The 13,788-nt window shown below is 40.6% G+C and overlaps 1 protein-coding gene and 1 pseudogene across 7 annotated transcripts in view; one reads left to right on the forward strand and one right to left on the reverse strand.

Annotated features, from left to right (window-relative positions):
• DNM3 (dynamin 3) overlaps positions 1-13,788 on the forward strand; it is a 534,866-nt gene that overhangs the window by 84,943 nt on the left and 436,135 nt on the right. For all 7 annotated transcript variants that reach the window (XM_044266982.1, XM_044266981.1, XM_044266976.1 and 4 more), the window contains exon 2: positions 3,951-4,024. In XM_044266982.1, coding sequence (XP_044122917.1) covers positions 3,951-4,024 — 74 coding nt within the window. The remainder of the gene's footprint in view (positions 1-3,950; positions 4,025-13,788) is intronic.
• LOC122918496 lies at positions 2,179-3,252 on the reverse strand (annotated as a pseudogene).

A 13,788-nucleotide genomic window follows, 5' to 3' on the forward strand; every position in this document is an offset into this window, starting at 1 on the left:
AGTATTTTATCGATTTCATTAAATGGCATTATTCAGGCATTTAAAATACGAATATTTCTCTTTGGCATCTATCTGTACATCCTCAAATCTCATTCAGAGTTCTCATCGCTCCAACAGATTCCCTCCCACTGTTTGCTGTGGAGTTTGGTTTTGTTTTCCCTTTTTCCATATTGATTCTCAAGTTAACTTCTTTTTGGTTTTAGACATAGAGTAGATGCTCTCCTTGTTCTAAGATTTAAGTCATTATTGAAACCATTAAAACTAGCACATACTCTAATACAGTTCCTGGAGAATATTAAGAATATTTAATTATATGTATTTAGATGTTTTCAGAGGAGAGTTATGTGTCTGTTTTCTGAACTCCAGTATAGTATGCCTGTCCCCTCCTTTAATGGTCTTCGATGTGCATGTCTTCATCTTCCTACTAGATTTCAAACTTCCAGGGTCTAATGAGTGCGGGGTGATGCCCACAGCATCTCCCTAACACTTCTTAATTTCTCAGTGAATTTTTTTGGTGAATAAATAACGTTACTTCAGATGGCATTTTTGGGAGCAATGCAAGTCCATAATTTCTCTTATTTATGTTACTTGCATAGTGACATTCCAACTGAAACTCAGCCCTTGGAATCAAGGAGTAATGCTTTAATTTAGTTAAGAGGCTGTTCAGTGTTTTTTCCTCTGTTAGAATTTACACTAGCACTTGCAAAATAAATTGTTTGTAGTAGGGGAAATTCTGTTTAATTTCATCTCTGCAACTCTCTATTCTACAGGACCAGTAGAGCTAAAGGCTTGGGTTCTGTGTCATCCTCACTGGACTTTACTGTTTGTATAAGCTGTTTTCATCAAAATCCTTTGTGTTGAAGCTCCGTCTACCAGATTTTCCACAGAACTCATAGTATGACCCATGCCATTATCACCTAGTGAAGTGTTGAGTGACGTGCCCCGATGTGAGGCCAGTGGCTCTCAGTCCACGGTGAGCGTCAGAAGCCCTGGACTTGTTCAGAGGAGGGATGCTGCACACCTCCCCCTGGGCGTTCTCAATCTGTAGGGTTAGGACAAATCCTGGACATCTGTGGTTATAACACTTTCTGGTGGTCCTGGAACCATTTTTGAGAAACACTGCCATCGAGTCAAATTTATTTGTGATTTTTAAAATGATGAATCATCCAAATTTGTAAGGCATTCTAAATGGATTTAAAAGCTGTGTTATAGGTTTGTTAATGAATTTGACATTGCACAATCAGTATGATTTATGTGGCATTGAAGAGTTAATTATAAAATACTTTCTTAGCTGGTCTAGTGTATATTAACATGCATTTAAAACACAATCTTGGGGTGCCTGTGTAGCTCAGTGGGTTAAAGCCTTTGCCTTCGGCTCAGGTTATGATCTCAGGGTCCTGGGATCGAGCTCCGCATCGGGCTCTCTGCTCAGCGGGGAGCCTGCTTCCCCCTCTCTCTCTGCCTGTCTCTCTGCCTACTTGTGATCTCTGTCTGTCAAATAAATAAAATAAAATAAAAATAAAAATACAATCTCTATTTGTTTAAAAAACTCCCCTTTTATTTTTTTTAAGAGAATATTAAATCGTTTATTGATTACAGATGATAGTGGATGACACACAAGCTTTAATCCTATCTATAACTTCATCTGATACCATAATTCAATTTAGGTATATTGCATAGGATGTGCCAACAATCATATTAATAACCAACTAAACTCCTGGACTTTGCTTGGGTGACCTTTTAATGGTGAACTCCAGGTCACAACATGTTAACTGTCAGTTCAACTACACCAAGGTTTGTGGAGACAATGGCTTCTGTGCCTAAGCAGGTTGCAAATAAATTTCGAATGGAACCTGGCATCACCCTGAAGTAATTCTAACTTCACACTGTTGGGGTATTATACCAAGGTGGCTTCAGAGTAGACTAACTTTACGCAGCACATTTAAAAAAACACACATTTATTCCGCATCATGATCAGACTATTACATTTAGCAATCGACAGCATGGGTGCGAAAAAAACCCCCCACGTCTGCATTAAAACCCTTTGTTGGAATGCTTCACACTTTCCACAGAAGAGAAACTAAAATAACCTGTTACACAATTAGTCACAAATACAGTCCTTGGGTTTTTTTTGCCCATGCACATGAGTATTGTTTAAGCATGTCTTCTTTGTAGCAGCTAGGCTCTGCCACCACTGTGCTTGGCTGAGTTCACAAATCTTTTGTAACCTGTAGCTTCCCTGTCACTTCTCTGGCTCTCCTCTCCTGCTAAGCTTTGTTCCTGGCAGTAATTAAAACCTTCTGCCACTGCCATAGCTCTTGCTGCTGCTGGAACCACCACAGCCACCTTGGTTTCGCAGTTTGGCGAAGTATCGGCCTCCACCACCATAAGGGCCAGAACTTCTGCCTCCAAGATTTCCTCCTTTCGTGGGTCCAAAATTTGAGGATTAATTGTTGTAATCACCAAAATCATTATAACTTCCACCACCTCCAAAGTTGTTTCCATCATTACCAAATCCGTTCTATCTGTCCCCACTGCCACCATATCCAACATTACCTTGACTGCCACCAAAGCCATCTCGACCACTGAAGTTTCCTCCACAATCAAAGTTGTCATTCCCACCAAAACTACCTCCACCACCGCCACCAAAGCTTCCAGAACCACTTCGACCTCTTTGGCTGGATGAAGCAGTAGCCATCTCTTGCTTAGAGAGCGCTTTCCTTACTTCACAGCCATGGCCAGTCACAGGATGGGATTTTTGAATGACAGTCTTGTCGACAGAGTCATGGTCATCCAATGTTACAAAAGCAAAACACCTCTTTTTGCCACTGCCTCAGTCAGTCAGGATCTCAGTCACTTTGATGTTCCCACACTATTCAAAATAATCTCTTAGATGATGTTCGTCAGTGACTTCTTTAATGCCACCAACAAAAATCTTTCTCACAGTTAAGTGGGCACCAGGTCTTTGAGAATCTTCTCTTGACACAGCCTACTTTGCTTCCACAACTCTTCCATCTACCTTGTGTGGCCTCGCATTCATGGCTGCCTCCACCTCCTCCATAGGGACATATGTCGCAAGCCCAGAGCCTCTGGAGCACTTGGTGTTTGGATTTCTCACGACCACACGGTCCGTAAGTGTCCCCATTGCTCAGAATGGCTCCTCAGACTCTCTTCGGTTGTTTGATAGCTCAGACACCTGATGAAGAGTTTCCGCCGCTGTTCAGGCTCTTTGGGAGACTCTGCCTTGGACATGATGGCGGTGGGAGGGGAGACTTGACCGATGCTTACTTGGCAGCGTCCACCAGCAGAAAGGACAAAAAAACTCCCCTTTTAAATAAACTCCCACTTATCAGGAATGAGAACACACAAAAATCAAACTTCAGTGTTTTCTCTGCTGTTAATTTCTACATATATGATATTTATCTCTACTTATCCTATATTTTATTGTCACTTTTTATTGGAAAAAAATTTTAGGATATTTAGAAGGCACAATCTATATGCCTTTAATATCTATAGTAATGGTCCATGTTGACCTTGAAGCTGGATAGAGAACTGAATTTTTTAATTATAAAAAGAATGTAAGGATTAATTTCTGTATCACATTTTTTAATAAATGCTGATTCTCTGAAAGTAAAGATAAAGTGAAAATACAAAGTAATTTAATACAAACTTTCATTAATTTCAGCTAAATGAATGAGTAACATATTCTAGAGAGGTCATTGTGATAATACATATGGATTAATATTTAATATAAGGCCTTCCCCCCACCCCCCCTTTTTTCTTTGCAAATGCTTCTTTTAGAATATGGGTCTAACATTCTTCAGACATATAATACACTCAAAGGTTGGGAGTTAAGAGAATTACAGTGGAACTTAACTTACAGATTTGTACGTAATCAGAATTATATAAAATGCCTTAATCTAGTTTTTCTTTCTTTCTTTTTTTTTTAGGGACTTTCTCCCTCGAGGGTCGGGCATCGTAACCAGACGGCCTCTTGTGCTGCAGCTTGTTACTTCCAAAGCAGGTAATATAGAAGGATGTTTCTACACGACTAATGCACATTCCTGTGGTACCTGTTGCCTCCACTGCTGGGTGCTGGGTTGTAGCAACAGAAACTTTTTTGTGATCCCTCTGCTCTGGGTGGCAGCCTGTCTTTCTCTCCAAATGCTCTCTTCCTCATTGTTCTTTTAATTCCTTCAGTTACAGTAAAGGGAAAATCTTATTTGCATATAGATTTTTAAAAACCTACTTTTTTATGCTAAGAAAATAATATTTTTCTCATTATAATCCATCTATGTAATTTTACAGTACAGTTTGGCTACTACTACCCTCTGGTTTACTTCCTTCAGGCATGTGTGTGTGTGTTTGGGAATTTATTTAAGTATCGATTCAACATGCAGCTAACGCTGCTGTGCACACACAGTGTATGCGTACCTGCGTCTGCGTCTCAGGTGCTGCGCTTGCCCCGTCCTCAACACCGTGATGAGCTGGTCAGCAAATGAGCTCTGTTTTCGTTCTTATTTCTTAGCAGTTGGTGATGTCTGATTTTTTGTGTGCTTTTTTGGGTGTTTATAGTGTTTTTTATGAATTGGCTATTTTTATCTTTCCCTATTTCTTTTTGTGGATTTTACCATTTTTCTTATCAATTTCTTTGAAAGCATTTGTAAAACCACACCTCATAAATTGCAAAAACCAAAGTCATGAAATTATACCCCTTTGTTTTCTTCCAAGTATTTTATAATTTTGCTCTTATATTTCAGTCTTTGGTCCATTTTGAGTTAATTTTCCTATATGGTGTGAGGAAAGGGTCCAACTTCATTTTTTGCATGTGAATATCCAGTTTTTTCCAGCATCATTTATTTGTTTTTGGTACACTTGTTGAAAATCAGTTGGCATAAATATATGTGTTTATTTTGACTTTCTCCAAGTTTTGAAATTGGGAAGTGAGAGTCCTGTTTTGTATTTTTCAAGATTACTTGGCTATTCTGAGTTTCTTGAAATTCTATATGAATCTTAGAATCAGATTATTTTATCTCAGCAATGCAAGGTTGGTTTAACACCTAAAAATGAATTAATGTAATGTGTTGTATCAGTATAATTAAAAACAAGAAATCACAGGATCATCTCAACAGACTCAGAAAAAGCATCTGAAAAAAATACTACATTCCATCATTTTAAAAAAGATTTACTTATTTATTTGAAAGAGAGAGCAAGAGCGAGAGCCCACATAAGCAGGGGGAGAGGCAGAGGGAGAGGGAGAAGCAGACTCCCTGCTGAGCTGGGAGCCTGATGTGGGGCTCCATCCTAGGACCAGGAGTGGATCATGACCTGAGCTGAAGGCAGAGGCTTAACCATCCAAACCACCCGGAGAACATTCCATCATTACAAAAACACTCAGCAAAATAGGAATGGAAGGGAACTTCCTTAACCTGATAAAGGTCACAGACTAAAACCCACAGCTAACATTGTGCTTAATGGTGAAAGACTGCATACTTTCCTTTTAAGATCAGGAACAAGACAAAGATGTATACTTTTGCCTTTTTTAGTCCACTGTTGTGCTGGAGGTTCTAGGTCAGGGAGCTGGGCAAGGGAAAGAAATAAAAGGCATCCATACCAGAAAGGAAAGGGTAAAATAATCTCTATTTGCAGATGATATGATAAAGTACATAGAAATTCCCAAGGAATCCACCAAAAAACTGTTAAAACTAATAAATGAGTTCAGCAAGGTTGCAGGATACAAAATCAAACTACAGAAATCCATTGTATATCTGTAAACTTGCTATTAACAATCAAAAAATGAAATTAAGAAACTAATTTCATTTACATAGCATGAAATGTAAATGTAATTTCATTTACATTTACATTTCATTTTTATTCAAAAATAACATACTACTTAGGACTAAATTTAACAAAAAGAAGTGTGAAACTTGTACTCTGAAAACTACGAAACATTGTTGAAAGAAATTAAATTGTATCTAAAGAATTGGACAAACATCCTATGATTTATTTTCTCTATAAAAGTTTTGATGTATTGAAGTTTTACCCTTTATGGTTGTAAAATCTATACTTTTTTTTATAAAGAATTTTTTTTAAATATTTTATTTATTTATTTGACAGATCACAAGTAGGCTGAGAGGTAGGCAGAGAGAGAGGAGGAAGCAGGTTCCCTGATGAGCAGAGAGTCCGATGTGAGGCTCGATCCCAGGACCCTGGGATCATGACCTGAGCCTAAGGCAGAGGCTTTAACCCACTGAGCCACCCAGGTGCCCCTACAAAGATTTATTTATTACGGCACAGGACTGGTTCAGGCCTGGAGTCAGGGAAGAGGGGAAGGGGGCAGAGAAGCTGGAGGACAAGGAGAACCTGGCTTCCCCACCATCCATCCCCCTCTCCCTGCCAGGATGTATACTAGGCACATTGCTGGCATCAAAGCACAAACAAAACACAACAAAGCAGCCTCTGCTAGTCCATTTTCCAGCCACCCAGGTTGGGGAGCAGGGGTGGTAGGGGAAGATTTCCAAAATGTTGAGTTTGAGGAGAAGGATGCTTGAGTCTTGGGCCCTGGTAGAAGCCAGAGAGGGGTGATAACTTGAAATCCCGCATAGGAGAGGGGGTGGAGAAGGATCTAAGGGCACCTACAGGTTCTCACTTCCCTCTTTCTCCAGATCTTAGGGCCCTGCCCTGTGGGTTTCCTGTGTCCAGGAGAAGGGTCTGGGGAGTAGAATTGTGAAGGATAAACCTTTGCCCCCCCTTACTGGATTATCCAGTGCAGACTCTCTCACATCCCACCTCCCTCTGGGTAAATGGGGGAATGACGGGCAGGGGTAGGCATCAGGCAGCAAGTGCCCAGGTACTCTGGGCATCAGCCAAAGGTGAGCAGACAAGAAACACAGAGCAGCCCTAAGTCTTCTGGAAGTCAGAAGCCACAGCCCTAGCGAGTGAGGGGGAAGGGAATAGAATAGGGTGGGGACAGACTTCCTTCTGAGCTACGCAAGGCCAGGTGCCTCTGCACCTGGCTCAGGTGGGTGGGGCGCTGTGGTCCCTCCCCAGGCTCATTTGGTGCCAAGTCTTCCACTTGTTCCTTGGAGCTTCTGTCTCTCTGGGGTTTATCCAGAGGAGGTGGGCCCTCCCAGGGTTGTTCCAGACTCTGGCTACAAGCTGTCTTCCACCCAGCTGACCCCTGCTGTTCTGCAGGACTTCAGCCTGGCTGTCCTCCTCCTCCTTTTCCTCTCCCAGTCTTGTTACTTCTAAGCCCCAGACTACTTTTTTCATTAGTGAAAATCATATGTCATGTACCACCTCTCTTTTCATGCAAGGTAGACTAGAAATTCTTCCCTCAGGGAAAACTTACTGTTTTCATAATCAGGAACCCCAAAAAGGAGTTTTTAAATTGCAGCACCCTAGCTGATGGAGGTGAGAACTATGCTTATTTTTTTTTCCCCACTCTAAGTGAACTATTCATAGAGCAATCCCATGTGTGACTATAGACTTGGGTTAATGGGGGGGTCAACAAATGGCTGAATGAAGTAAGCTGGGGTATATGTCACTGCTCATGTAATTTGCTCGTGTTTTAAATCCCAGTTGGGATCAGTTTCGTAAATAACGACTTTCTCTTGATAGATTCATTCATTTCCTCCAGTGCATGTTGAGTTGATTGCTGTGTATCAGGCAAATAAACCCAGCAACATGGAGCTTACATTCTAGTTGGGGAGAAACCAACAACCACCAAAAAACAAAACAAAAAACCAAGGTAAATCCCCCCCCAAACCACAGAATGTTAGATGATGAAGACAACATTGATCCATGCTGTTATTTGTGTAGGCAGAGGGAAGTTCAAAGATTCTAGGACGGGAGCTACTTGTGCGTTTGAAGTTTAACAAGGTTGCCAGTAGGGCTGGAGTGGAGCGAGGCGGGACAGTACAAGATGAGGTAAAGGGAGACGGTGTTGCTCAAACAGTTGCTCGGGTCGGTCTTGTGAGCCCGGAACCTTGAAACAGAGGATGGTAGTAGGATGAAGGCCTTAAAGCAGGTGCCACTGCATGCGAGAGAAGGAAACAGTAGTGTGTTCAGGGATTGGATAGTGGGTGCAGATAATGCCGTTACTCAGGAGGAGGATTCAGGGATCCCTTTTCTCTTGAAACCACGTGGAAAGAGGAAAATGTAAGTCTGTGCTTTTAGTGGGAGAGGGTTGTGGGATTCCTCACTTGATGACTTTATTTTCTCCAGGAAGGAGACAAGATAGTTGCTCATAATGATCATTTATCTTCTAATTTCCGTTTGTGTGTCAGTCACTCCTCTTCATGTCTTCTTACACTGGTCAGTATAAGACTTCCAGAATCGTGTTTTTGAAACTCGTTCTGGTAAAAATGCCTCCTGTGTTAAATGATGCATACATTATTTACTATTTGTTTTTCCTGGCAAAGAACTATTTTATTCCTAATTTTAAAATATTTCTAATTTTAAAAATATTTTAAAACAGGGCGCCTGAGTGGCTCAGTCAGTTAAGCACCTGCCTTCGGCTCAGTCATGATCCCAGGGTCTTGGGATCGAATTCCGAGTTGGACTCCCTGCTCAGCGGGGAGCCTGCTTTTCCCTCTTCTGCTCCCCTTACTCTTTCTTTCTGTCAAATAAATAAAATAAAATAGTCTTAAAAATTAAAATTTTAAAAAATTAAAATAATCTTTAAAAAATTAAAATAAAAAAAATTAAAATCTACTAAGTAGAGGGGTGCCTGGAAGGCTAAGTCAGTTAAGTGTTTGCTTTCAGCTCAGGTCATGATCCGAGGGTCCTGGGATTGAGCTCCGTGTTGGACCCCTGCTGAGCAGGGAGTTTGCTTCTCCCCTCCTTCCTGCTCATGTTCTCTCTTGCTATCTCTGTCTCCCTCAAATAAATAACAAAATATTTTTAAAAACCCTAATAAATAAATATATAATTTTAATGAGTGGCATTTTGACATTTATTGAAATGACAACTTAAAAACTTTTTGATGGGATCACCTTTACATTTATAGATTTCTCATTTAAGCATCTTTGCATTCCTAAGATATACTTGATTTTAGGAACTTACTCTTTTACCGTACTCTTAAAGTAATTCCACTGATTTATCTAGGTCATATAGATACATATATATCTAATGTTATATTACATTCTTCATATGTACATCATTGTCAAGTTATTGAATGAAATCTCTTCTGGTCAGCATAAAATAAATTGAGTAGCTCTCTGTCTCTTTTCACTTTCTTCTACTAGCTTTTGAAATTCTTAAAAACCCAGTGATGCATTTTAGTTTCTGTTTCCAATTAAGGAGGGCTGCCAGCCTGGATTTTTACAAAGGGTTATGTGTTAGAGAGAAAGGGTTAGGGGTTCAGAGACCGCAGCTGTGGGCAGTAAGAGCCTGGAAGAGGTAGACCGGAGGCTGTGGTTGCCGTGGGTCCAGAGGCATGGCACGTCAGAGCATTTAGGGAATATTCAAAACCATGTGGATTCTTCCTATTCTTTGTTTTGTTTTGAGAGAGAGTGAGGGAGGGAGCATGGGGGTGAGAGGTGAAAGGCGGGGAGAGGGGAGGGACAGAGGGAAAGAGAGAGAGAGAGAATCTTAAGCAGGCTGCACACCCAGTGTGGATATAGGGATTGACCTCACAGTCTTGAGATCATGACCTGAGCCGAAATCAAGAGTTGGACACTTAACCGACTGAGCCACCCAGGTGCCCCAATACTTTCCATTCTAATACAAAGATTTTCCTGTTACAATTCTACGAAACTCTTACAAAAGTATTGCTAAGCCCAGGACAGCTACTATTTAGAAAACCACAGTACTGAGTAGTTGCCCTATTTTCGAGCATCAGGTATGTATCAGCACTATGCAGGAACCTTCTGAGATAGATGTTATGATTCCCATTTCAGAAACAGAGCCCCAGCAAGGGTAAGCAATGTGTCAGAGGCCACACTGTTGGTCGGAGTAGGGGTTGTTACTAGTAACTTTCTGACACTGGTTATATTGGGTCTTAAAAATAGGAAGCTCTAACTTCTTGCTTTATTTTTTTATTATTTTAAAAATATATTTTTTAACTAAACAAGCTGTACGCCCAACATGGAGCTCGAACTCACAACCATGAAATCAAGAGTCCTAGGCTCTACCAGCTGGGCTCGCTGGATGCCCCTTGAACTGCTTTATATTTGCAGGACACACTTTCTGTTCTCACTAGGCTGTTGTTTACGTAAGGGAGCATCAGTATGTGAATAGTAAATACAGAAATGATTTGGCTAATTCATCATTCTCATTTACTTTGCAGCATCACGCTCGTTTACTAATATTTAACTGCTTGTCTCCATCTGCTGCTGTATTAGTTACTAAGTGAAGCCAAGAAATTAATTATAGACCCTAAGTCTTATTCTGTATAATTTGTTGGTTTGTTTTTCTTTTTTTATAGATTTTTATTTATTTATTTTACAGAGATCACAAGTAGGCAGAGAGGCAGGCAGAGAGAGAGCGAGGAGGAAGCAGACTCCCTGCTTGAGCAGAGAGCCCTATGCGGGGCTCTGAGCTGAAGGCAGAGGCTTAACCCACTGAGCCACCCAGGCACCCCTCTGTATAATTTGTTTTAGGAAATTTAGGACTTAGTACAAGAGAGCATTCCATAAACATCGCACAGTGTTGTGGGGAGGGTGAGAAAAATCAGCATCTCTGTGATTTTATTAATAAACGTAAAATTTTTCATTAAAGATCATGGTAGTTTGGGTTTAGAGACAGGGATTTCTGAAGGTTTTGCTTGAAAGGACAAGAGTTGGACAAAGCCCCGATGAGATGTTGGGTACAGACTATGGTGTCAAGAGCGAGGGAGTCGATAGAGGGTCTTGGTAAAACAAGGAACAGTTCACTGCCTTTGGGCATTTCCAGGGCCGCGTTGTAACTGGCTTGTGCCGGCTTCTGAGACCCAGTCATGCAACCCTCTTCTCATCTCTGTATTCCCTGACCTCATGGCGGTTGCCTGAAATTGGTCACGGTGGGAATATTTACGGTGTGGAAATAGGCACATGCTGCAAACCAGGACTTTTGTGAAACATTTGCCAGCACACCGCTGGTTTGTTTCTCCTCAATACCTAGTCTCACCATTACTGGTTCAGTGACATCGCAAACTGAGAAAGCAAATGGGTCTGGGTATAATACTTTTGCTGAACTACTGAGTATGTTGAAAGTGTCACTACTTCAAGAAACGGTCCATTTGGAGTTTGAAATACCACCTGAAGGATCGAACCTGTCACTCCTTGCGTTAAAAGTTACTGTTGAGAACTTATGACAGTAAAGCCTGTAGGTCATGGTTCAGGATAAATGGTTTTGTCTCCTGGAGAACTTCTCTATGTTAAAATACTTCTCTAAACACTATTATATTGCCTCATGCTCTTTTATTTCAATGTCATTTGTGTAAGAAAGAAAGATATTACAAATTAGAGCTTTCAAAATGGATAAATTAAAGTTAATTGTTCACATTACAGAAGTAGTCTTTCTTTTGTGAAAGATTTCCTTGGCATTTCCTCCTTTCATGCATGTCAAATATATTATTACTTCATCAAAATTTGATTTACCGCCTTTGTGTTACACTTACTGCACAGTGTAACATGTCCATATTTCAAAAATTGCAGAAGATGTAGTTTATTAGAAAATTATTACTATTCAGTGTTTGGGGTGCTGGAGTTGCGTTAAGTGACCATTTGAACAAAGAATAACAGAAGTCAGAACACCTGTTTCTGAGGCACCAGAGAGACCACAGGGTGAGGCGGGGACAGAGTCCAGGTGGCGGGTCTGGGAGGCAGCAGGACGACTTGTGAAGGCGACAGATGAGCACGTTCTAAGTGAGGGGCTGCCTGCTGGGGTCTCTTCGGGGCAGCTGTGAGAGGACTGTGAGTCCAGCTGGGGCCGAGCCAGAGTGTGTTTGAGGAGACGCTTCTCCCGCCAGAGTCAGGGCATAGTTAATTCTAGAGAGAAATGTCACCTTCTCACAGGTGAGCTATTTTAAAGAAATGTGCAGGTTACTTAGACTTGAAATCCTGAAGTATGTACAAAGACCAGGACTTATTTTCTAGTTTCATAAGCTATTTTGCTGCATACTTAGTGGAAACATTCAAGTATTTCTTGAATAACAACATTGAAGATATTTTAAAACGGACACGTCTTATTTGTTTTGTATTTAAATCTCTGAATTTAATTAAAACTGATATTTTAGAATAAGATAGTCTGTTTTTGCAGAGGATTAAATGTTTATTTTCTTTTCATTATAACAAGTTAACCTCATGTGAAAACAAATGTAATTCTGAAAACATTCAGCTTTGACCTTGTTCTGCTTCAGAGCTGCTTTCCTTCTACAGTGCGGGTTACCACATAGAGTGCAGATTCATGTTTAAAGTCCCTTGAATATAGCTCTTCTTTAAGTTTAATGTTCATAAGATTCCTGAGGATCTCTGAGTGTTACTCTGAAGAGTTCTGATTCAGTACGTCTGGGGCGAAAGTCCTGGGAGATAGCTGCTGTTCTTTGAGAAAACTTTGGGAAACGTTCATGGCAGTTTCATCGAATTCTTTTCTCGTTGTTTTCTTTTTTCTAGATAGCTTTCCTTCTTCCTTTTAATGGCTCCTTTTTTGAGATTATTACCTGTTAGTCTTTTAAAAATCGTCTAAATGTTTGGTTATGGGGTCTTTAGGCAGGTCTAGGAACTCACTGCGTTTGGAACTGTGTTCTCCTGCGGGCAGACATCTAGCTCAGACACCAGCACATCTGGCTGCGGTATTTGAAGAGCGCGAAGATATTTTCTTTCCAGCTTTATTTTGATGTAATTGACATATAACACTGTGTAAGCTTAAGGTGTATGATGTAGTGACGTGATATATGTGTATCTGAAGATTTTTGTAGACTGTCAGAGATTGACATTCTAATAACGTCTGATTTTGTTGTTACATAACTAACCTACCTTCCAGGTGTAAATATACAGAGAAAAAAAATCCAAGTGAAATCTCTCTCTCTCTCTTTTTTGAATATTTTATTTATTTATTTGTCAGAGAGAGGGAGAGAGAGCGAGCACAGGCAGACAGAGAGGCAGGTAGAGGCAGAGGGAGAAGCAGGCTCCCTGCCGAGCAAGGAGCCGGATGTGGACTCAATCCCAGAATGCTGGGATCATGACCTGAGCCGAAGGCAGCTGCTTAACCGACTGAGCCACCCAAGCATCCCCCAAGTGAAATCTCTTTAACAGTAAGTGCGTATCCACTCGTGCATTAAAAGTGGGGTCTTCCTTGATTTCTGGTAAGCCCAGGAAGTCTCACTGATGCCTTGGGATGTCACATGGTTATCAAGCACAGAATTAATTCTGGGCAGTATAACTATCAAAAATACATTGAGATCTGTTTGCTGGGGTATTGGGCAATGGGGATATTGGGTTTTCTAAGAAGTTTGAGGATCACTAGCATAGAAGGGATTAAAGGGATGCCTTTTCCTGGGGGATGCTTTGGGTCATTATTCCATGAATATGGGACAAAATGTAATAAATAAAGGAACTCGCAAAGGTCCTAGATAGAATAATATTCTTGTTAAATGGATAGAGATGTTGAGACTGTATATATGTATTAAGGTAATACTTTGTCCAAATGTTCCTACTTTTATAATCTATTTCATGGATAGGTCAAATGACTCTCAAGATTCTTATAAACCTTATTTTTGAGGGGAAAAAATGTAGTTTGTGCACTTTCATCCAGACCTACTTTAAATCTGGTTGGTTGCATGTTTCAGGTCATTGCTCTCTTAGT

This window comes from Neovison vison, chromosome 10 (assembly GCF_020171115.1).
Source record: "Neovison vison isolate M4711 chromosome 10, ASM_NN_V1, whole genome shotgun sequence".
NCBI lineage: Eukaryota > Metazoa > Chordata > Mammalia > Carnivora > Mustelidae > Neogale > Neogale vison.